This window comes from Culex pipiens, chromosome 2 (assembly GCF_016801865.2).
Source record: "Culex pipiens pallens isolate TS chromosome 2, TS_CPP_V2, whole genome shotgun sequence".
Taxonomy (NCBI): domain Eukaryota; kingdom Metazoa; phylum Arthropoda; class Insecta; order Diptera; family Culicidae; genus Culex; species Culex pipiens.
In genome coordinates this window covers 210,494,946-210,519,897 of record NC_068938.1, presented here as the reverse complement: position 1 = coordinate 210,519,897, position 24,952 = coordinate 210,494,946, and the positions used below count along the sequence as shown (strand labels likewise).

The following is a 24,952-nucleotide window of genomic DNA, read 5'->3' as shown; positions in this document are numbered from 1 at the left end:
AATTTCACTGAAAAGTTGTTCTGGAAAAATACATTAGTTTTTGCTGACTTATTTATGTAAAAAATAGGAAAAAAATCAATTTTAAGTAAACACAGTTAGAACTGAAAGCAATTGAAATTTAGTGTCTTTTTGTACATTTTTAGACAACAATCCAAGTGTTTTCGTAAATTTCACAATTTTACGAAATGGATAATTTTGTTTTCTTCAGTTTGAAAATATCAATGATAAATGTTGTTATACAGCAGTTCCATATGAAAGTTAAAGAAAAAAAATAAAAGTGCTTCGATTTGGCTCAAAATTTTTCTGGGGTTCCTTGGCCAAAATAATTAGACCCGTATTTTTTTGTTTGGCCATTAGGGTGGCCTACGCCGTGTTTGGGGTGGTCCGAAAAATGGCCATTTTCGTCGATTTTCACAAAAACCACTTTTTTCAAAAAATCATAACTTCGCTCCATTTCAACCGATTTTAGCTGTCTAGGGCGCAAATGAAAGACGATAAGTTGGACTTTCAAGAAAAAATAATGTGGAGTTTCAAAAATCTAGCCTAACATTTGAAAAAGTCTTATGAAAACATCAAATGCCGTTTTGACGGTGTCTGGACCAAAGAGCCTATATCTGAAAATATTTCTAACGGATTCCTCGGACAATTTTACATAACATATCAAAAATTGGGCGAGGTTCATTTACAGGATTCAGAGATATACTTTTTTCACTAAAGCTGCGATAACTAGAAAATTTCAGCGATGACCTATAGATGTTAGGGTACCAAAATTTTCGAAATTGAAATACGCAATTGAATTACGCAAATCGAAGCACTTTTATTTTTTTTCTTTAACTTTCATATGGAACTGCTGTATAATAATATTAATATTTGATCTGAAGCTTTTTTAATTCAGACAATGAATTTATTTATTTAATATTTTATGAACAGCCGGCCCTTAAAGTCATAGAACTATTTTGAAAAGCCGTCGCGGGCCGGATGAAATGGCTTCACGGACCGGATCCGGCCCGCGGGCCGTACGTTGGGCAGGCCTGCTTTAAAGTACTTTTTGATTGGAAATTTAATTTTACAGTAAAAAATTACGTCAAATTTGTTTTTGCATAAAATTTTGATTTTTTCCAAAATCCCTATTTTTTTCAAAAATTCATAACTCGGCAGCAGATTTTTTGACCATGTTTCTCTATGGCTCAAAAGTTGCGGGTTTTTGTCCCCTAAGACATATCAAAAAATCTCGAAAATCAAAAAATGCGTATTTTGGGAAATAGGGTTTTTGTGAAAAAAAAGTTGATTAAAAAATCTGCAAAAAAAATTTTCCGTGAGCCTATTTTTTTCTCAATAGTCCTCAACAATACCTACAACTTTGCCGAAGACACCAATTTGATCAGAAAATTCACTCAAAAGTTACAGCTATTTGAATATGTACGTACCATTTTTATATGGACAGCTGCCAAAATTGTATGGAGACTTGTATGGGTGAACCAATGACACAAAATAGCTTATTTGGTCATAGGAAAGGCCCCCACAAAGTTTGAGCCAAATCAAAAAATTACAAAAAATTAAAATGGTCGAAATCGGCCGATTTCGTAGAGAGTTGCTCATAAGTTTATCTAGAAAAACCAAAATTTTCTAAAATTCGTATCTCAGAATCCTGCAAATGAACTCCTCCCATTTTTTGAGTATCTTACGTAAAATTTCCCGAAGAATCCGATAAAAATTTCAGATTTAGCTCTTCGGTCTAAACACCGTCAAAACGGTCCTTAAACTATTTTTCCTTGAAAGGCCAACTACTCACCATACATTTGCGTCCAAGACAGATTAACGGGTTAAAATGAGGCAAAGTTATGATTTAAAATAAAAAATGATTTAAAAAAAAAACGACTTGTCTTTTCCTTAACAAAATGCTGCATTTTGAACAAATTAAACGGTTTAAAACATATTAATTTACAAAATTGCGATAAAACAAAGTTGAATTTCCGACTATCCGTGCCAATGTGCCACCCAGAAAGCCCCCTCTACTCCAAGCACAGAACAGAAGCCGGAGGCCTCCCACCGCAGTTTCCTAATGCCTCGTGACAACAAGTGGCGAATCCGGTCTGGCACCTGTTCAAAAAAGCTTGCCTGGGGGTCGACAGCAAAGCCATTCTTTTCCACCCAACCATGGGGGGGGGGCGGGAAAACTGGAAAAGCCCAACTCCTATTTAGCAAGTGTGCGGGAAAGAGCATTAAGGGATTAGGCATTGAAAAATTGGGCACGTGAAATCGGAGCGGGTGGAGCTTGTCCCCGGTGCGTGTGGAAAAAGAGCCTCAAATTAAGCGCTCGAAATTTCTGCCCAAAACTTAAACAAAAAAAAAAAGGTCAGATTGGGGCACAAGCTAATTTATTAATTTAGCACGTCTGTCTGGGTGTGGCCATATTTTCTGGGATGAAGATTTATGAGCTTTCAGCAGGACGAGTCACTTTTCGTTTGGATCGTGAAGGTGATTAGAAGGGCTACTCTTTCATAGATAAAATAACCTCAAACTGTGTCGAATGCAACCGGTTGGTTTAAATCGGTTGTATCCCGGGATTTTTTGTATTCCGTCCCGGGAATTCCCGAAATTGGAAAAAATATTTAAATTTTTTGTCTGGAAATTCAGGTTTTGTTGTGGAAATCGATGAACAACGATAAAAATAAATAAAAATAAAATATTAATCATACATCCAGGGTTTTTTTTTAAACGGTCCTATAAGCTTTTGTGTTTTCATATGTTTACAGGACCTATTTAAACTAGTTATCAGCATTAATTTGACTTATAAAGGAAATTTGTAAAAAAATACCGATCCATAAATTGCATAAATTGAATGTACCTATCGAATTAAGACAGCTGAGCAGTTCTCTAGGATTTCGGTCATTCGATTTTTTTTGTATTTTTTAATCCGACTGAAACTTTTTTGGTGGCTTCGGTATGCCCAAAGAAGCCATTTTGCATCATTAGTTTGTCCATATAATTTTCCATACAAATTTGGCAGCTGTCCATACAAAAATGATATGTGAAAATTCAAAAATCTGTATCTTTTGAAGGAATTTTTTGATCGATTTGGTGTCTTCGGCAAAGTTGTAGGTATGGATATGGACTACACTGGAAAAAAATGATACAAGGTAAAAAAAAATTTGGTGATTTTTTTATTTAACTTTTTATCACTAAAACTTGATTTGCAAAAAAACACTATTTTTAATTTTTTTTATTTTTTGATATGTTTTAGAGGACATAAAATGCCAACTTTTCAGAAATTTTCAGGTTGTGCAAAAAATCTTTGAGCGAGTTATGAATTTTTTAATCAATACTGATTTTTTCAAAAAATCTAAATATTGGTCGCAAAATTTTTCAACTTCATTTTTCGATGTAAAATCAAATTTGCAATCGAAAAGTACTTTAGTGAAATTTTGATAAAGTGCACCGTTTTGAAGTTAAATCCATTTTTAGGTGACTTTTTTGAAAATAGTCTCAGTTTTTCATTTTTTTAAATTAGTGCACATGTTTGCACACTTTTGGAAAAAATATTTTTGAAAAGCTGAGAAAATTCTCTATATTTTGCTTCTTCGGACTTTGTTGATACGATCTTTAGTTGCTGAGATATTGCAATGCAAAGGTTTAAAAACAGGAAAATTGATGTTTTTTAAGTCTCACCCAAACAGCCCACCATTTTTCAATGTCGATATCTCAGCAACTAATGGTCCGATTTTCAATGTTAATATATGAAACATTTGTAAAATTTTCCGATCTTTTCGAAAACAATATTTTCAAAATTTTCAATTCAAGACTAACATTTTACAAGGGCGTAATATTGAATGTTTGGCCCTTTTGAAATGTTAATCTTGATTTGAAATTTTTGAAAATATTTTTTTCGAAAAGATCGGAAAATTTCACAAATAATTCATACATTAACATTGAAAATCGGACCATTAGTTGCTGAGATATCGACATTACAAAAATGTGGGTTGTTTGGGTGAGACTTAGAAAACATCAATTTTCCTGTTTTTAAACCTTTGCATTGCAATATCTCAGCAACTAAAGGTCGTATCAACAAAGTCCGAAGAAGCAAAATATAGAGAATTTTCTCAGCTTTTCAAAAATATTTTTTCCAAAAGTGTGCAAACATGTGCACTAATTTAAAAAAATGAAAAACTGCGACTATTTTCAAAAAAGTTACCTAAAAACGGATTTAACTTGAAAACGGTGCACTTTATCAAAATTTCACTAAAGTACTTTTCGATTGCAAATTTGATTTTACATCGAAAAATGAAGTTGAAAAATTTTTGCGACCAATATTTAGATTTTTTGAAAAAATCAGTATTGATTAAAAAATTCTAACTCGCTCAAAGATTTTTTGCACAACCTGAAAATTTCTGAAAAGTTGGCATTTTATGTCCTCTAAAACATATCAAAAAAAAAAAAATTAAAAATAGTGTTTTTTTGCAAATCAAGTTTTAGTGATAAAAAGTTAAATAAAAAAATCACCAAATTTTTTTTTACCGTGTATCATTTTTTTCCAGTGTAGTCCATATCCATACCTACAACTTTGCCGAAGACACCAAATCGATCAAAAAATTCCTTCAAAAGATACAGATTTTTGAATTTTCACATATCATTTTTGTATGGACAGCTGCCAAATTTGTATGGAAAATTATATGGACAAACTCATGATGCAAAATGGCTTCTTTGGGCATACCGAAGCCACCAAAAAAGTTTCAGTCGGATTAAAAAATACAAAAATTAAAATTGAAGAAAAAAGACCGATTTCGTAGAGAATTGCTCAGCTGTTTTAGTATTTTTTTCATAATGTTTATATTTTTTATTGATTTCAGGAACAGGAACAGAACAAAACAATTAGTACATCGATCTCCAAATTAACTGCTCTAAAATCTCCTGTACCTATATAGACTGTAGTCCCGATTTTCTCTAGTTGGCGGTAATTACTGTAAAAAATGTTTTATATAAAGCATGAATGTCTTAACATATCTAAAATTTAACAGGTATAATTTTATTTGTTGTCTTTTTATTTGTTAATTAAGACATTTAAAAAGATGTTTTTTATGATTTTCTAGTCACGACTTTAAACAAAATATGTATTTATAAGAGACTTATTTAATTTGAATCACATTGGATTAGATATCAAATAAAAAACCAAAGCACAACAAAAAACAAAAACAAATCTTTCAAGCTATCTAAAAACTGCTATCCTTGTTTAGATTGAAGTGTAGATTACCACCAATGAATAGTATTTAGCTAATTCTATGATTTTAGCTTGAAAAACATGCAAATATAATGAAAACATAGATTTTATTATTGTTTTAAAAATTTCCCGGGATCCCGGGAAATCCCGGGATTTCAAAAATATTTTTCCCGTTTCCCGGGAAATTCAAAACCCGGGAAAATTGGACGCCCTAGAATATAGGATCGTGTTCTAACATTGTTAGCATCGCTTTATTTTGTGGTCATTTGTGATTTTGCAGAGATTCCAAACTTTCTACTTAGTTTTACCGAAGTATTAACATTAATTTTTTCTTTCTTTTTCAGAATTTACTTCACGTTGTGCTCTACCTAATCATCAATCTAGTAATTGATCAATTTTCCTTTTTAATGTAGTTTTTCTTGGTTTAAATTAGCAAGTTAACTGTGACCCTTAAAATACCCTTAAATAGCGCAAAAATTGCGAAGCAAAAACGAATGTCGACTGTTACAAACCACAAGTGATTTAAAAGATAAAATTTTACTGAAAATTGAAAGTTCCCAAGACGCATGAAATAACGGCTAGGGAAAGTAGTAGTTTTTGTTCGTTATTTTCTTTTTTCGCCGGCGTTTTGTCGGTGGAGAGGCCTTGAAATAAGCAACCGGACACCAGAAACGGCCCTCCGAGGATAGAGAGGGAACGGAGTAGCAGAGCTGCGCGCAACAGACAGGACGACTTCCAGCAACCATGGCGGAAGCGGAAGGAGGATCCGAGCAGGATGATGTCTCATTTCTGCGGACGGTAGGTTAACTGCATTGTTTGCCAATTATTATCAAATCAACCTGCAAGACGTGTCTCGAACTACAGATATCCGGAAGTCAGTAAAACAAAAAAATCCAAACAGTTTTCCTACCAATATTTGAATGTGAGGTGAAAACTCTCAATATTTGTGCCAGTGAGGTGAAGACTCTCAAGAACTCCGTAGTATCAGTTCAATAGGGCGAATCTGCGATTGTAAACAAGCAGTCTATCCCCCTCCTACATGACGTGAACTGTCACTTGAGCAAAAGGGATAGATTGCTTGTTTACAATTTCAGATTCGCCCTATTGAACTGTTACTACGGAACTATCCCGTGTGCCTGACGGAAATGAAGATACAAAAAAGTTAAAAATATTTCAATGTTTTTTATATGAAAAATTGCATTTTTTTTTGTGATTTTTGTAATTTATTTAAAGCAAAAAAGCTCTTGAGAGCCTTCACCAAAAATTTTAGTCAATTTGGTCAATTCAGTCTGGAGATATCATGGCAGAAACGCGCTCCACTCCAAAAAAAATTGTATTGAAATTGTTCACGAGGGGGGGAGGAGGGTGGTCTGAGATTTCAGATACGTGGTTTATGGATGGTCCCTTACGAACTTTTCCAAAAAAAAACCTCTTGTTTTACGATCCACTGCTAATGACTTCCTGTTCTCCCTTTCTCTTCTTCCTCCCCTCTCCACCAAACAGGAAGACATGGTCTGTCTGTCCTGCACGGCGACCGGCGAGCGTGTCTGCCTGGCGGCCGAGGGCTTCGGCAACCGGCACTGCTTCCTCGAGAACATCGCCGACAAGAACATCCCGCCGGACCTATCGCAGTGCGTGTTCGTGATCGAGCAGGCCCTCTCGGTGCGTGCCCTGCAGGAGCTGGTCACGGCCGCCGGTTCCGAAACCGTAAGTACCCAAGGGGAACGGGGTTCACTGTTACCACTACTAGGGCAACTTTCACTACCACCACAACCACCTCGCGAAAAAACTGCCAACGTGGCCGTTTGAAGTGAGCCAACAAAGTATGAAGATTATTTTTTTCTGAGAATACTAAAATTAGTCACACGCCAATAAACACACATGGTTGAAGATTTGAAGTGATGATGCACACAACAAGAGTAGTAGTGTGTGAGAGAATGAAAAAAAAACACCACCTTAAAATCACGAACTGCACCACCACTTACGAATGTGATACACTACACCCACTAGATTAGAATATTCACAGAGTATATTTATAATGTTTCTTATTAAATAAATTTTGTAGGAAACGAAATTCATTCGACTTCGATAAACAAGTTTAGATTAAAGGGTAGATGATTAAAGAGGATGTAGGTTATTTGATTTTTATAATTTTAATTTTTCTGCCAATAGGGTCCTAAAGCATTATGTTAATTTTTATGTACAACGGTTCAAAACACAATAAAAAAACCATTTCTGAATATTTTTTTTATTTTGATGCAAAAAAAAATGACAAGACAACATTTTACGAAGAATCAACAATGGTTCGAATGGCCGCGAAATTTTCAAAATAAATTTAAAAATTCATCCAATGTGGTCGAACAAAGGGTTATTGTTCTCAGAAAAATAGGCTTTATCTTCGTGAACAATAATATCAGCAATTTAAGAATTGTATTTTTCCAATTGTAAATCTACTACAATAGCGTTCAATTGAGTCCTAAAATTTAGCTTCAATTGATGATATTGTTGTTTACAACGATAAAGCTTATTTTTCTGATTACAATGACACATAGTACGACCGCAAAGTAGATTATTAATTCAATTTTCAAAAATTAACTTCACGGCCTTCTTAACAGAAAGCATCCTACTTGAAACAAGGGGACCATAGTTGATCCATCGTAAAATGTTGTCTTGCCAATTTATTGTTATTGCATTAAAAAGAAAAAAGTTATCAACAAGTTATCAACTATTAACAATTTACATAGGGCTTTAAAACCCTATTGAGAAATTTTGCTAAACTTTCCCAAAGAATGTATGGTGCTTCTTGCTCATGGCAAAAGATACAGCATTTTAAAAACTTGACTTTCGTCGGGAAAGGTTCAGCAATTTTTCTTAAGCTATTGACTATTGTATTAGTTTTTCATGGCAACAAAATTTAAATTACAAAAATCAAATAACAAAGAGATGGGTTTTCCATACACGGCTCAGATCACTCCCAAATTATAGGGCGTTGTTTTGAGGCTTGATTGTGACCAGAAAATTGCTGTTCTGCATACAATTGAAACACATAAATGAATGAATTTTTTGCGATATTAGATTTTAGACGCAGTTTACAGAAGAAACATTTTCAATACACTTTTAGTAGGAATGGTTAATTGAACGTAATTTGAACATGACATTACAAAATATAATTTGAAAATTAAACATTCATAACATTGCTCAGATTTTTCTTAACAGTTTTCCCACAAATTCGGAATAATTTAAACATGAAATTACATTCAAATATGATCTTTCGATTCGTAAAGAGTCATTCTCAATCAACTCACACAAAATCAGAAAATAGTTTTCCCGATTCATCTCCCATTTCGAAAATTAGGAAAATACGTATTTTTCAATAATTTTTCGATATGTTTTAGAACAGGCCTGCCCAACGTCCGGCCCGTGAAGCCATTTCATCCGGCCCACGACGGCTTTTCAAAATAGTTCTATGACCGGCCCGTAAGGCTGTTGTATGTATGTATGTATGTATGTATGTATGTATGTATTTGAACCCCCGTCTTGGCAGGACTTGGCCATGACCACAGTATATTTCAACTGAGACGGTTCGGTTAGTAACCACCATATATCTCAAGAACCTTTGAAGCGAAATATCTTTCTATGGCTAACGATTCCTTCTGAAATTGTACAGACATAGATCGGTAATGCAGATGACTCGGGCCAGGCATTCCACGACTCCCTCGTCCAGTTCATGAGTATATGAGATGGCCCTGGGGTTTTTGAGACGGTGTTAGTAGTTATATAATGGTTTGATATGTTATACCTTGTGACATTATTTCGCCACTACGGATCAATTCAGTTCTAGAGCATTAACTCTATGATGGCCGACTGGTTAGCGTCCCAGACCATCAACATCAATCCAAAGGTGTGAGTTCGTATCCCACCTGATTCTTAAAGGTTTTTTGTTCATATTCAAAGTTCAATTCCTGATTCCAAATTTCAAGGGAACCGACCGGGATTTGATCCCTGAACCTTCTGCTTTCGAGGCAGAAGCCGCAACCATTAAGCCACGGAGCCGGTTCTATGACCGGCCCTTAAGGCTGTTCATGAAATACTCAATAAATAAATTGAGTGTTTAAATTTAAAAAAAATCTTCGGATCGAATTTTCTGAAATTTTAACAAAACACTTACCTGTTTTTTTTTTACTTTGAAATAAAATGTTACCAATTCAACGTTTTGTTTGGATTTTGCCTTTGTTATTTAAATTTGTATATTTCACATTCAAACATTATTTATTTTTGAATTCAATTCTTATTTTTCTTTATTGATATATCCAGAATCAATTCAAAAGCAAAACAAAACTAAAAAATGGTACAATGATATATAAACATAAGGGGTTTGCTTAGGCTTAGTGATTTTTCACGCTCGAAAATTGCAAATTTCACGGGGTCGTCAATTTCAAAACACCAAATTTCACGCAAATTTCGCGGAACTTGAAAAATGTTAAAATAACTCTTAAAATTCTATGTTTAAATCCCAAAAACTACTTTTTATTCTTCATTATATATTATTCTTCAATAAACTAAAAATATCTTCACTAACGCATATTCTCATTTACTGAACTGCTCTTTTAATATTCGACTAATAAAGCATAAATGTTTTCGCCAATTTGCTTCTGTTGTATAATTTTAAATTTTATTGAATTTCATATCAAAGCAAGATATAACAATCTTGTCCAGTCAAAATGAGTAAAATAAATTGAATTTTCTGCGACATTTAGCCCATTAAACATATTTTTAAGGGTTCACTTTTCAAAAACTAAATTTAAAATCAATTTGCAAATATAATATAATTTCTAACAAAATCGAAATGTTAGTCAAAATGAGAAAAGAAAACAAAAAAAGTATTTTTTTTACTTTCACAGGAATCATCCACCCAAATAAACAAACATCGTTAAAATTAAACAGGCCCAAGAAAAAATTGATATGTTATTAAAATGTGAGTCCAAAGATGAAATAATACTTTTCATTTTATTTTGAATAAAACAAAGCTTGATTCTTTAAATTTCTTTCAAAACTATACCTTTAAAATAAAATAGCAGTATAGTGTTAAATACAGCGAAAAAAAATATTACTAAATTTAGTTAGTTTTTAAAAATAACTAAAAAATCTGAACATGTCTTCAAATGGTTCATATCAACTTGACATACATGTATATTTAAGCTTTTTTATTGAAAACTAATAAAATTTAATTAAATAGTCTTTTTGGATGAAATATTGATTAAGTTTTTATTTAAAAAAAATGAACTGAAAAAATTGATAAATTTCACGAATTTCACGCCGTCCACAAAATCGTCAAAAATCACTAACCATATGTAAGTAATTAAACCAGGGTATTAACTCGCTTAATTCTACAATAGTTCATAAGATTATTTTTATTTCTTTTTTAATTTGATAAATTATTTTGGGAAAAATCTTTACATTTTTACACAAACATAAAATTTCACGGGATTTCGCGGAAAAAGTCAAATTTCGCGGATTTCACGCTGTCCGCGAAATCGTGAAATTTCACTAACCCTACTTATAAACATCACGAGTTATCGCGATTTTACGAAAAAAAAGGTTTGAAAAAGTTGGTCGTCGTCGATCATGGCCGCTCATGGTCACCCGCGACAGACACGGACGACGAAACAAAGAAAAAAGCAAAAAGTAACTTTTTCAAAACTTTTTTTCGTCAAATCGCGATAACTCGTGATGTTTATAAGCAAACCCCTTATGTCCATGTATCATTTTTTTTGTAATTGTCTGCTCTACAACTTTGTAGAACATTGTTGCACTCTAAAAAATAACCCTGCAAAGTTAGAAAAAACACGAAATTTTAAAATCAAAAATTTTGTTCTAAATGAAAAAATTACCCTTCTGGGTCAATGTAGATTCGAAAAGTACATTAAATTTCCCATAAAATGACACGTTCCAAAAAAATTTACAGTCAAGTAACGGAAAATGGCAGAGTTTTAAAAACTTTTTTAGTGTTTTTTTCGATGAAAAATACGTTTTTCGGAATTCTGAGTACACCATTAAATCGGGCGTCTGATTTTACATAAAAGTCTCTTTGACACCAAATTTCTATCTCATCACCGTTTCAGGCTGCAAATTATTGAAAAACACCTCTTTTTTCGCATGTTCAAAAATGAAAGGGGTCGTACCGCCCCTCTGTCACGAGATATCAAAAAATGGACCTCGGATTCGTGATCAGGGACAAAAGTTATCCCTTAGGACAAAGTTTCACGCAAATCGAAGAGGGGTCGGGGCAACTACTGTGTGAGTTGGCGGAGAATTACCCATTTTTTAGAACAACTTGTTAGTTATAAAGTTTTGCTAGAAAAAAGTATTTGTCGAAAATAAAGATGGCTGCAAATATATTTAGAATATTTAAAAAAATGTCTTAAATGAGTCAAGAAATCAGAGGGCAAAACATATTTTTTTTCGAAACTTCAATAATTCAAAGAAACTCGAAGAATGCCGAATTGAAAACTGTATTTTTATACACTTTTTAAATCTGGTGCGTGTTTAAAATCCTTTTGGAATATTTTGCAAAATGTTTCAATAACGGTGCACAACAACAACAACACAACAGAATCGTTTTTTTTTGTAGAGAAGATTTGAATCCAAATGTCGTTTAAATAAATTTTATCTTGTCTCGTTGATTTTTGTGATATTGTTGTGTTGAGAAAATTAAACTAAAAAAACGAATTGTGATCAATGAAACTTAAATGTTTTGTTAGTTAATAATACCAGGGTATTTAATTGCAATCGACAAAAACAATTACAATACTATTTCAACCAAAACAAATCGAAAATAAATCAAACAAACACATTTTTGAAAGTTATCTTTGTTTTTCTTTCTAAAAATCAAGATATATCAATCTTATTGGCAGCACTGGTTCACATATTTGTTTACTTTAAACAACCTAATAAAATCAATGTAATTTTTTTTTACTTTTTTTACGTTTATCAAACATTAGGGGAACAGCATCTAATTAAATCGTGCCTCTAATGTTTCCATATCAGCACTTTGACATTCAAATACAGCTCATAAAAAGCGTTTTCAACTGAAATCGAGTGATTAATAGCTCAATAGGAAGTGAGCAAGCAAGTTTCTTTACATAGTTTTGCAAAATCAGTTGTTTAAATAGTGAAAAACAGCAAATTGGACGGAGTTAGGAGCGAGTGCTTAACCTGCCAAAAATACGAGAATTTTCCCTAGTTCCGGCCCGTACTGCTTCAGAAATATCAGATCTGGCCCGCAGGGCCAAAAGGTTGGGCAACCTTTTTTTAGAATTCGCAATTCGCAATTTTCAGTGTAAGAACGGGCCTTGACCGATCTTATGCACCAGGTTCCCGACGAACACGCACTGCCCTTACACCTACATCTCACCCTTGCTCTGAGTCAGTACGAGCAGCACGCTAGAACACGCTTTGAGTGTTCGTGCCAGGCATGCACACCTTCTTTTCCGGTTACGCATTTTAACTCGGCCGGGGGTGGTACATTACGTAGGGTTTGATGTAAGTATAAGCGCCTAACCATTTATAGTGTGCCTATCAATTTTCATTAAAGCAAGTACTGTTTTATTTTTTAGTTTGAATTCAAAAACTAATTGTTATTTACTGTGTACTGTTTTCTCCTGAAATCTTCCCTATTGTTGAGTCGTGTTTATCTGTTGCTATTTCTTTTGTCGCGGTGTTTTGTTACAATATTTTGGTCCTAAGCATTTTATAAAAGTTTTTCAAAAGTACAATAGTAATAGTAATATTTGCGTTAATCCTTTAATCATTTCATAAATTGAGTCAGGGCTCGAACCTCACTTGCTTAAGAAAAATGTGAAGTTTCAAAACAATGGACAGTGAAAGAAATATACTATGTAAAGAATCAATAGTAAAAGAAAGATAGTAATTTATGAAGAAGATAAAGAAATTAACAATAGTTAATAAATAGAGGTAACAAACATGCTTAGATTGTATTGAGTGCAATTTACAGGGAAGATGAGAAATTATTCATATAGATAAATAAAGAAAAGGCACATGATAAACAAAATTGACATCGCTGCCAAATTAAGGGAAAGCAAACAGTTTGTTGCAGCAGCATCAATTAGTAAAATAGAGTGGAAAAGCGTTGAGAAATAAGAGAATCAAATGAGTAAAATCGAAATCAAATGGAGGATAGTAAACAAAAGCCGTTTAAGAAAATCAGTGAAGCAAAATAAACAGATGATAGATGGTAGCTGAAAATGGAAAGGAGAGAGGAAACCCCGTTCTGCAACGTTCAGGTACATCCACAGCAGTTGACTCAACATACTGCGAATCTAAACAATACCGTCTACAATCACAAATTACTTCCCTTTCCCACATTGACGCGCCCCTTTCTTCTAGCCGTCTCGACTCTGACCCTCGCTGGTCAAAGGTTTACGATCCGTTTCCACAGGCCACCAGCTAGGTCATCATGAAAACCAAGCCAACGTGGAGGTAAGAAAATAGGACACTTGCAAGGAACCAGAGCTATACTGTCCTGATCAAGAAAGATCTAACAGGACTACGGACGTAGTCAGTGACGCTCCTTCCAGGATGTTCCTCGCCTGAGCGTCAACTGAAGAGATATCATCAGAATCATTCGCACTTGGCCTGCGGCAACCTTTTTTTAGAAGATACAAAAAGACAACTTTCGAGCAAGGACTGAATATATTTGGCAGTGTTGCCAGTTTTTTATTCATATGTTTAGGAAAACTTTGAAGAAACGGTCAGTAACAAAGATAGAGGTAAATTTATTCAAAGTATGATTTTTTAAAAGTTATGCAATTTAAGTTTGGAAATATTTTGTTCGAAAAGTTCACATTTTTATATTTTTTTCTGTGAAACTTTAAAGAACCTTTGGTTTTTTAAAAGTTGGCAACACTGCCAAATATTTTTACCCTTGATCCTTTTGATAAACAATATTTTAAAAACCTCAAATTATTCACCAACGAAAACGCCAACTTGTAGAAATCTGGTTGATATACAATAAAGGAACCGGACTCCTCACATAAATATATATTTATACACAACACAAGCTTAATTTTTCATTCAGATAGTACCCACTCTGCACAATCGTTACCTTTAAGATAAGATTACGCGACATCGAGCAACGTATTGATATTGTTATAAGTTTTATTATTGAGCCATTTTCTACATGTTTTTACACGTTGAGTGCCGTGCTTTTCTTTTTGCTTTTTGTTTTTTGACGGCTTAGCTCTCCTCCTCCTTCAACCAAAAAAAACAAGACCCAAAAAGGTCCTATATGTTCATCTTTTACACACACTCCCACATACAGTTAATGTTTTTTTGGCAGTTTAGACCTTCGTCGTTGGGTCGACTTCGGTGGTCGTAACTTATCCGACAATAACCGTGAAAATGGCTGCGAACGACGGTGAGGTTATGTTTTTTTTACGGTAGAAACGGAAAAAAGGTCCAGAAAAGATAAAGTTATGCCGGTTAGGTTGGGAGGCAGGCTTTTGGGGAAGTCGATCCCCAAGCGGTCGTAAAAATTGCACGACATACACGCACACACTCGTACTGACTGCAAACAGGTGGAAAGTTTTGAAGGTCGCCAAGAAGAACAAATTAGCTTTTGTTTTTTTTTACTTTGTTTTATGTTTCCCCTCGTCATATTTGACGCGAATTTTGTCAAAAATTCCATAAAAATTGAAGTGCTCCTGATTTTACGACCCCTTACTGGACGTTACTCAGTACGATTAAGCTGTCACGCGATTAACCTAACCCATAAAGAAATTTAGAAAAATATTACAAATCACACCACAAAAATGTTCAAGCAACAAAATTTCATCCAACCACACCGTCTGGCTTCTTCTTCTTCTCTCTTTCTCTCTTAATTCCAGGGCAATGAGTCGGTAGTAAGTACACACTTTCAGTCCGCCACTACAGAAAATGGTACCAGATTTCATCCCGCAAGCAAAAACCCCATTCCAACCAAAAACCAAAACGTTCTAAGCAAGCAAATCCTATCTGTTTTTTTACTGTAAAATTCTGTTTGTTTCTTTTTACTTTCTTTCTTTTCCAATTGGTTGAATTTGGTGTTTTTTATTCTTTTTATTTTCTTCTTCTCTCCTTTTTTGTTTCATCCTCTTTTTTTTCTTTTGTTATGTTGTTTGATATGGTTTTCAAAATTCGTTTCTTTCTAACTTTTACTTTCTTTCTTCCTCTCCCCGTCTGTCTCTTTTGAACGCCGCCGTGTTTGTGATGTGAACTCCTTCTTTTTTTGTCATTTTTAAGTGTTTTCCTCTCAAAACCTATGTTGAAACTGTGCGGAATGAAACCAAAGAATGCAAATACTACCACTTTGCCTGAAAAAACCAAAGTTGAAAAAACACAAACACAAAATACTCTACAAATTTGCTTTGAAGCAAGTCTAACCGCTCTTTGTTTCTGAATGTCAAAGTTTGCTCCTCGAAAACTGGCGAACTATCCACACAGACACACAAACACACACACACAAGCGCCAGTGACAATGACAGTGGCGCACGTCCTTGAACAGCGTACAATAGAGAGCTGGAGCGGTTTTAATCCTTGAGTTGCGTCGTTCTCGGCTCGCAAACATCCTTGTGTACAGAGTTGAGACCACAGACAAGCGGACCTCCGAAATATCTTTGAGAAAAAAATAATTGAAAATTCAAATGTCCTATCTGTTTGTCTGTGGTTTATCAAACAATAGGAAAAAAGTCGCATGAAAATATCCGCCATAGTGGAAGCCTACTTTTCATCGACACACAAATTTGCACAAAAGGCGAAAAACAACCCCCGGAGTGTCGTTACCCTCGACCAGTAGTTTCAAGTATTGTTTCAAAATGTAGCTCACCAGAGAGGCAGCGAACGGTCCACAATGTGGACACATGAAACGCTCATAAAATTCATTGTCTACATTAGAGTAAGCACTGTTTGTGCGATAAAAAGGATTGGATAAATTTGCATTCTGATTACGTCAATGTCCTTGTGAAAACAGCTGATAAAAGTCGATTTAAAATCTGAAATAAAATACATAATTTTGCTCAAATTTATATGGGTAAAAAAAACATAGAAACTGAGGAATGTGCTTTGTGAATAAAATTTTGAAGATAATATTTTTACTTCCTGATTTTATTACATTTTATCATTTTTTTTTTTCAGTGTAGTCCTTATCCAAACCTACAACTTTGCCGAAGACACCAAATCGATCAAATATTCCTTCAAAAGATACAGATTTTTGAATTTTCAACTATCAGTTTTGTATGGACAGCTGCCAAATTTGTATGGAAAATTATATGGACAAACTAATGATGCAAAATGGCTTCTTAGGGGCATACCGAAGGCACCAAAAAAAAATTCAGCCGGATTAAAAAATACAAAAATTAAAATAAAAAAAAAACCGATTCCGTAGAGAATTGCTCTCTTGCTTTATTTGGTAGCTAATGTCATGTCAAGAACAATCTTAACAATGTTTTATTTTTTTATTTGCGTTCAAGTTCTCTTTGAAACTTGATCAATAATTTTAGTTTTTTGTTTTATTCTCAACGCAACTATTCAATGAAAAAGTTTCAAAAGTTCCAACATCAGATTGAAAAATTGATAATATTTTTGCTTTTACTAAACTGCAAACAAGGATTATCGTAAAATTACTCACACTCCATTTTCCGCACCCAATCCCGAGCTAGTCTTCGAGAGTGATAAATCATACCTCGGAAAACCCACAGAAACGTCGAGTAGGATAATCCCACCAAAAATCGATCCTTTCAGACCTTGTAGACGACACGAAAAAAAAGAAGAGAACTTTGCTTTTAGAGCACACCCCTGGGAGCAGAAAACCCCACGGTTCGATGAAGGCACTCTGCCTGCTCTAGCGGACAAAAAAAAACAGCGAGAGAAAATAACAAAAAAAAAATCATGGGAAAATTGCACCAAATCCCCCCGTTTTTTCCTCCCCGCGAGAAACTTACAGCATTAACATTCACAGACGATCTCTGCTCGAGTGACCCCGGGGTTTTGAATACGGAGTGACATGATTTTTTTTTCTTGCTTCTGCTCCAACTGCGGCCAATAGTCGCCGGTGTGGCGACTTGGGTCAATTTTCTTAACTTTTGCTTATTGAATTCTGATTCGTTTTAAAAAGTTGGTTGAAATTCGTTATAGATTTTTTGTGTTTTTTTGAAAAAATAAGGATATTTTGTCGCTCAAAACTTCTGCATTCAAACACAGCCTCACCTGATCCTAATCTAGCATAGCATAGCATAGCATTACGGATCTGTACAACGTTGTAGAAGGTGCCACAAAAAATTGAGGTCCTAATATCGTTCAAAAATGTTTGACATCTCAACAACAATAAAACATATTTTTTTTAATGTAAAAAATCTCCTTACCAGAACACTACGCCAAGACGGTCCACATCGGTGACACCCTGTAAAAATAATGCAATTTGCTTGTCACTACTGCATGCTACACTACCTCGCATCATTTCTCGAGACGGGATGCATCACGACGTGACACGATACGGCGGTGGCTGTCATCTTTTTTTCATACCCCCCTCCCTTTGATTTGCAAGCGGTGAATCTATCGAGAGAGAGAAAAATGGCATGATATTGCAAGTTTTTTTTAATATATTTTAAAATTTATCAATTTTGATTATATCTTTTAAAAAAATGCTTGTTTGACAAACCGTTCAACTTGTTACACGAAATTGCAGCAAACCCTTCAACCCCAAAGCCAAATCGATTGCTGAAAACACTCACGAAAGAATCCTTCGAAAAAATGAAAAAAAGAACCGCCGCACCAGAACCTTAAACCCCTGCAAAGAATCCTACTAGCCTTGCAGAAAGGCAAGGAATAAAAAAAAACTTTATCCTGACAGCATGTCTTGCCGTGACAATCTAATCCACCTGCAGCAACTCTCAACGGGACAAGAGATTGATGGCAAAGTGGCTGGTGGCATGCGACAGCCACTTTTGCATGGAACTTTTTCATGTTTGAAAATTCGAGTTTTTCCACTCTTTTTTTTGCATCAATGAGCATAAAACAAAACTTTACACTCAATCCGTTCAATTCAAAGAGTTGTGTGATATCTTGAACCGGTTTTCGAAATGCACGCACGCACGCACACACACACACGTACACTGGCGTTTGTAAAAACTAATTTTTCTACACACACAAAATTGAGCTACCAGGAAAACCCTATGTAAGAATCGCGTGAATTCAATGTTGAGCTCCTCTATCTCTCCGCTAGACTTAAGATTTCCGTTGAATGTGCGCAACCTTGAACTGCCAAAAATAAAATATTTAAGCAAATGACACAATAATATAAAAATAAGTCACACTAGCAACACTGGATGTGCTCCCTCCTTTCCGTACAATATGTATAGAATAGAAAACGCGGCGAATGTAAACTACTATTACTACTACTACAAACTCTTACTACCACTAGCACAAATATGCCTGGAATGCCTTTAACTCACGGTTATGCGAATGTCACATTTACCACATTTGGGATTCACAGTTTAATCCGATTTACACACACAAACACACACACACACACACCAAAGTAAGAAAATAATTGAACACATTTTCTAACCTGACGCTTTGTAACGTGAGATGATGAGATGAGATGAAGCAAACGTGTGCTAACCGTGCGAACACGCTACACTAAATTTATTAACTATTTATCTTCTTTTTCTTCTTCCCCCTCTTCCTCCGCCATTGTCCGACCACCCCCGTTGTCCTCCTTCCCCAACAACAAGGGCAAGGGAACCGGTTCCGGCCACCGGACGCTGCTGTACGGCAATGCTATCCTGCTGCGTCACAACAACAGTGATATGGTGAGTATGAGCGTGGGAATGATTGTTACATAAATTGTGCGAGTGTATAAGGTGGGCATAAAAACGCGGCCCTGCAGGACCGTTAATTACGAAGGTCGTTCACGGATCGGTGTGTGGAAAACCCTGGAAAAGTGTGCGCGATAAATCAGCGGGAATAATGGTGTAATTTTCTTCGTAACAGGCAGCTTTAAGGGTGACAGGTTGTATATCATTCAAAACTTTCAGCGGGAATATATCCTCATGATGACAAATAAAAAACAAATTACAATCACAGACAAACAGCCAAAATTCTTTTTTCTAAATTCATCAAATAACAATTTAACAATTTCAATTTGAATTGTCAGGAACCCACCACTTTTATTTATGTAGCATTGTGGTCTACACGCACAGGAAAAATATATATCAGAATCTGTCATAGTGGATTTGCTACTAAAACTGTTACCTTTTAAGACAGATTTTGCAGCAAGCCCGTATATCATTTTTGCCCGTGTGTAAACATGTTAGAGATCTGCAGTTCCTATCAACACATATAATGCTGTCGCGTCCCCGAGCAAAACTTCAGAGAGAAGAATATGTTATAGCTCTCTCCCTTTGTTTTCATCTAGCGCTTCATGGCGCGATTTTTTTTCTGCAATACATTCAAACAGCCGTCATTATGCAGATTTGTAGCAAAATGATCCGAACGTCGTTTGGGTGTATCTACATTCATTTAACTTATAAAAATGAATTTGAATGTATTGATTGTAATTTTGTTCACCTGATGATTACAAGTTGATATTTTGTTTTGAGTGCCTTTCACAAACCAATGCGAAATTCAGGGCCGATGCGAGTCTGTACTTCAAGACGCATTAATCTATATATTGGGCCTGCAAATCAAACTGGGTTGTGACAAGCACTCAGAACAAGGATCGAGGCAATTAAACATCATTAGATGAAAAAAGCTCTCAAAATGTCAAGACTTTGCTGTGATAAAAAGGTAAATTAATTGTTGATGAAGTTGTTAAATGATTTACGTCTGTTTGGCTGTGTTATAATTTTTAAGTTTATATTTATGTGAAACTTGCTTTCTATTTTGAAATATGTTGGGCTTTCGACACCTATACTGCAATTCTACGCATAACCACAGAAAAACAGATGTAAATCTTTCCGGAATTCATCAATCAGCATATAAACGGCCATTTTGAATTCACCATAGCACAGTTAAATGCGTCTGACAGGTGTTTGAAACTGTATGCACGCACACTATCACACATTTGGCACGTTGGGCTCGTCAAATATGGAACCTTTCTTCAAAATTTCGCTCCACAAGCTGGTTATTGTTCTGTGAGCAAAGCATAAGAATTTTGGTTTTTCAATAATTGCCCATTTGAACCACAAAAAAAATTGTTAGGATAATATTTTTTCCAAAAAAAAAATGAAAAAAATATAACGCGGCGGCAAATTTTTTCCATGAACCTTTTTTCTGAATACAGTCCAGACTCGATTATCCGAAGGCCTTGGCAAAATGTCACTTCGGATAACCGAATCACGAAAAAAAATGTCTGTTTTTTCTATTGTTGAGCTTAAGAATGACTCCTAAACTACTGAGTAGTTCTCTACGAAATCGGTCTTTTTTCTTCAATTTTAATTTTTGTATTTTTTAATCCGGCTGAAACTTTGTTGGTGCCTTCGGTATGCCCAAAGAAGCCATTTTGCATCATTAGTTTGTCCTTATAATTTTCCATACAAATTTGGCAGCTGTCCATACAAAAATGATATGTGAAAATTCAAAAATCAGTATCTTTTGAATGATTTTTTTGATCGATTTGGTGTCTTCGGCAAAGTTGTAGGTATGGGTACGGACTAGACTGAAAAAAAATGTTACACGGAAAATTTTTTTTGGTTATTTTTAATTTAACATTTTGTCACTAAAACTTGATTTGCAAAAAAAACATTATTTGTATTTTTTTCATTTTTTGATATGTTTTAGAGGACATCAAATGCCAACTTTTCAGAAAAGTCCAGGTTGTGCAAAAAATCTTTGGCCGAGTTATGAATTTTTGAATCAATACTGATTTTTTCAAAAAATCGAAATATTGGTCGCAAAAATTTTTCATTTTTCGATGTAAAATCCAATTTGCAATCAAAAAGTATTTTAGTGAAATCTTGATAAAGTGCACCGTTTTCAAGTTATAGCCATTTTTGGTGACTTTTTTGAAAATAGTCGCAGTTTTTAATTTTTTTAAATTAGTGCACATGTTTGCACACTTTTGAAAAAAATATTTTTGAAAAGCTGAGCAATTTCTCTATACTTTGCTTTTTTCAACTTTGTTGATACGACCCTTAGTTGCTGAGATATTGCCATGCAAAGGTTTAAAAACAGGAAAATTGATGTTTTCTAAGTCTCACCCAAACAACCCACCATTTTCTAACGTCGATATCTCAGCAACTAATGGTTCGATTTACAATGTTAAAATATGAAACATTCGTGAAATTTTCCGATCTTTTCGAAAAAAATATTTTTGAAATTTTTAAACCAAGACAAACATTTTAAAAGGGCTAAACATTCAATATTACGTCCTTTTAAAATGTTAGTCTTGATTTGAAAATTTTGAAATTATATTTTTTTCGAAAAGATCGGAAAATTTCACCAATGTTTTATATTTTAACATTGAAAATCGAACCATTAGTTGCTGAGATATCGACGTTAGAAAATGGTGGGTTGTTTGGGTGAGACTTAGAAAACATCAATTTTCCTGTTTTTTAACCTTTGCATGGCACAATATCTCAGCAACTATGGGTCGTATCAACAAAGTTCAATAAAGCAAAATATAGAGAATTTTCTCAGCTTTTCATAAATATTTTTTTCAATGGTGGGCAAACATGGGCACTAATTATAAAAAATGAAAAACTGCGACTATTTTCAAAAAAGTTACCTAAAAATTGTTATAACTTGAAAACGGTGCACTTTATCAAAAATTCACTAAAGTATTTTTTGATTGCAAATTCGATTTTACATCAAAAACTGAAGTTGAAAAATTTTTGCGACCAATTTTTCGATTTTTTGAAAAAATCTGTATTGATTCAAAAAATTATAACTCGGTCAAAGATTTTTTGCCCATTCTGGAAATTTCTGGAAAGTTGGCATTTTATGTCCTCTAAAACATATCAAAAAATAAAAAAAATTAAAAATAGTCTTTTTTTGCAAATCATGTTTTAGTGACAAAAAGTTAAATTAATAATCACCAAAAAAAAATTTCCGTGTAACATTTTTTTTCAGTGTAGTCCGTACCCATACCTACAACTTTGCCGAAGCCACCAAATCGATCAAAAAAATCATTCAAAAGATACAGATTTTTGAATTTTCACATATCATTTTTTTATGGACAGCTGCCAAATTTGTATGGAAGATATGGACAAACTAATGATGCAAAATGGCTTCTTTGGGCATACCGAAGGCACCAAAAAAGTTTTAGCCGGATTAAAAAATACAAAAAAAAATCGAATGACCGAAATCTGAGAGAACTGCTCTACTCTAAAGTGATTTAGAATTTTTAAATCCATGTTGGTGGCCAAAATGGCGGTGATGAAATATTGAAAAATGCATTTTTTTTTTTAACTTTAATAGGCAATCAACCATGCAAATTTGACCAAAACGGGGTCGCAGAACTCAAATTTGATGTTAAAAGTAAGAAAATAAAAAAATACGATTTTTTTGTTCGTGATTCGATTATTTGAAGTCTAGTACAAACCTTCGGATAATCGAAATTTGGATAATCGAAACTTCGGATAATCGAGTCTGGACTGTAGTAAGATCGAGCCTAAATCGACTCGAAGCTCGACCCAAAATATTCTCTGAGCAAAATCAAATAAAGAATTTGGGAAACTTTTTTTTAGATGAGAAAACAAAAAAACTTGAAAGCCATCTTGCCCTTTTTACAGAACAAAATAGATTTTTTTACTAATTGGACTCTTTCGAAATCATGACGTATTTTTAGATATTTGGCCGTAGAACACACTTTGTAAGGGCACTTGTATGAAACACCAAAGCACGCGACTTCAAAAAGGTTATCAAGGTTTTTTTTTATTTGCCCGTTTAAAGGAACTTATTTTGAACAAGTTGTTTAGCATTTTTATATGCATTTAGGGGCCATCCATAAACTACGTGGTTACTTTTTTGGAATTTAAGACTCTTCCCTTTCCTCACAAGTGGAGGATTGCTCATACAAAAAAAAATCTATTTGTATGGAGCGTAGATAATCGCCAAAGCCACTGCTTAAATTGTTCACGTTGTTTATGGATATCCCCTTATCTTGTTTAGTTATTTTTTTGGTACTTCCAGGACTATTCTTCAATCTTTATTCACTATCTTTTGCCTATTTGCTTATCTTCATAATTTTCCAGTCACTTTTTCGAATGTTTATTGTTTTTCACATTTTTTCAAGGGGCCACCCATAAACCAATTGGACAGGGAGGTTGACGATTTCCAACAAAGTGTCCACGTGGTTTATGGATAGTCCCATACAAACTTAAACCATTAGCATTTCTGGAGTTTTTTTTTTTTTAAGGTTCCGATAAACCAAATTTCCAGTTTTTGCTTTTTGGGTGTTTTTGAAACCGCCTTGAGTCAGGGGTAAAACACCCAAAAAGCAAAAACTGGAAATTTGGTTTGTTGGACCTTTTAAAAAAAAAAACTCCAGATTCAATCCATAATCTGGGATAAAACAAAAATGACTGCATACTTATTTCGAAAAATATTAATTTGAAACACGTCCAAATTTGGCCCTAGAAAACAAATAAAAATTCGTTTACCAATATATAATGAAGTTTAATGAGACCTATAGGTATACCATATGGTATACCATTGAAAACAATCAAACACTAAAAAAATCGCCAGACAAAAAAAGGCCAAAAAGAGAAACTGTCAGAAGTGGGGTTCGAACCCACGCTCCCCTTCGGGAACCAGAGCTTAAATCTGGCGCCTTAGACCGCTCGGCCATTCTGACTTGTGAATGTGAACTCACCAGAGACGCGCACATTCGTAGCTTCCAAAAGAAAAAGAAAGCCAATCAAAGAGCAACTAATGATAGTTGCATTATTCATGGCCTCTCCCCACGTTACACGTGTGGCGCAAAGAGAGCAATTAGACGGGGTTTCTGGAGGGGCCAGTTAATCAACGACGCGGAGGGCGATTTTATCGCCCGCTGACAGTCAATCAAACAAGTAGCCCCGAAGATGGCAGATAGCAGTATCCTTTCGGGTGGCATGCAATCGTTGGACCAGGACCACGTGGACACGGAGTACACACCTTCGTGTTAAGCACCGCAAGTCACGCAATCCGAGGGCCACTGTTTAGTTTATGTAATAACGATATGTAACTATACTGCGAAGATACACACAACATCAGTACTTAGTAGCGTCACTGTAGCGTGGCCGGTAGCTGCTGGCAAGTGGCCAGCGGAGAACAGCTTGAAATCCGTTTGGACGGTGATTCAACGAGAGATTCTACTTTGCGGTGTGTTGGTGCATTTACGCACGCTCGTCCATAAATAAGCATTTTTCCCGCGATGGGCGTCCTCCGCCCACGTCCGGGAAATATTTTTCAACCGTTTTTCCGCTTGTTTGCTTTAGTCTCTTTTTTTTATTTCTTCTTCATAGACTGTGCACGTGCCAGGTTGGTTGAAAGTGGAAAGTTATGGAAGAACGTGCGGTTGGGTTTTCGCTTTCGTTGGCCGCCGGAGGGAAATGAAGTTGGAAGGAAATCAGATTATCGCACAAAACACTTTGGACCGGTTGATTGTTTGCTTGCGGGAGGGTGCCCTCTGGTCGTTTGATCTTAGGTATAAAAGAAAACAAGCGGACGTGCTGTTTCTTGTAGGAGGTCGATTGAATA

The 24,952-nt window shown here is 34.8% G+C and overlaps 1 protein-coding gene, 1 long non-coding RNA gene and 1 other non-coding gene across 24 annotated transcripts in view; 1 reads left to right on the top strand and 2 right to left on the bottom strand.

Moving 5' to 3' along the window:
• The window catches only part of LOC120412345 (ryanodine receptor), a 63,497-nt gene that overhangs the window by 13,837 nt on the left and 24,708 nt on the right, over window positions 1–24,952 (top strand). For 10 of the 22 annotated variants that reach the window (XM_052708451.1, XM_039572758.2, XM_039572756.2 and 7 more), the window contains exons 2-4: window positions 5,629–6,013; window positions 6,719–6,922; window positions 19,003–19,080. In XM_052708451.1, coding sequence (XP_052564411.1) covers window positions 5,960–6,013; window positions 6,719–6,922; window positions 19,003–19,080 — 336 coding nt within the window. In that variant the 5' untranslated portion in view covers window positions 5,629–5,959. Of the gene's footprint in view, window positions 1–5,628; window positions 6,014–6,718; window positions 6,923–15,120; window positions 15,136–19,002; window positions 19,081–24,952 lie in introns of all 22 variants that reach the window. The other 12 variants (XM_052708445.1, XM_039572755.2, XM_039572754.2 and 9 more) reach the window with 3 other exon arrangements.
• The window catches only part of LOC120412349 (uncharacterized), a 35,711-nt gene continuing 27,446 nt past the window's right edge, over window positions 16,688–24,952 (bottom strand). The window contains exon 3 of the long non-coding RNA XR_005604804.1: window positions 16,688–17,821. This is a non-coding gene — a long non-coding RNA (uncharacterized LOC120412349). The remainder of the gene's footprint in view (window positions 17,822–24,952) is intronic.
• Trnal-uaa (transfer RNA leucine (anticodon UAA)) lies at window positions 23,982–24,065 on the bottom strand. The gene has a single exon. It is a non-coding gene; the product is annotated as a tRNA-Leu (tRNA).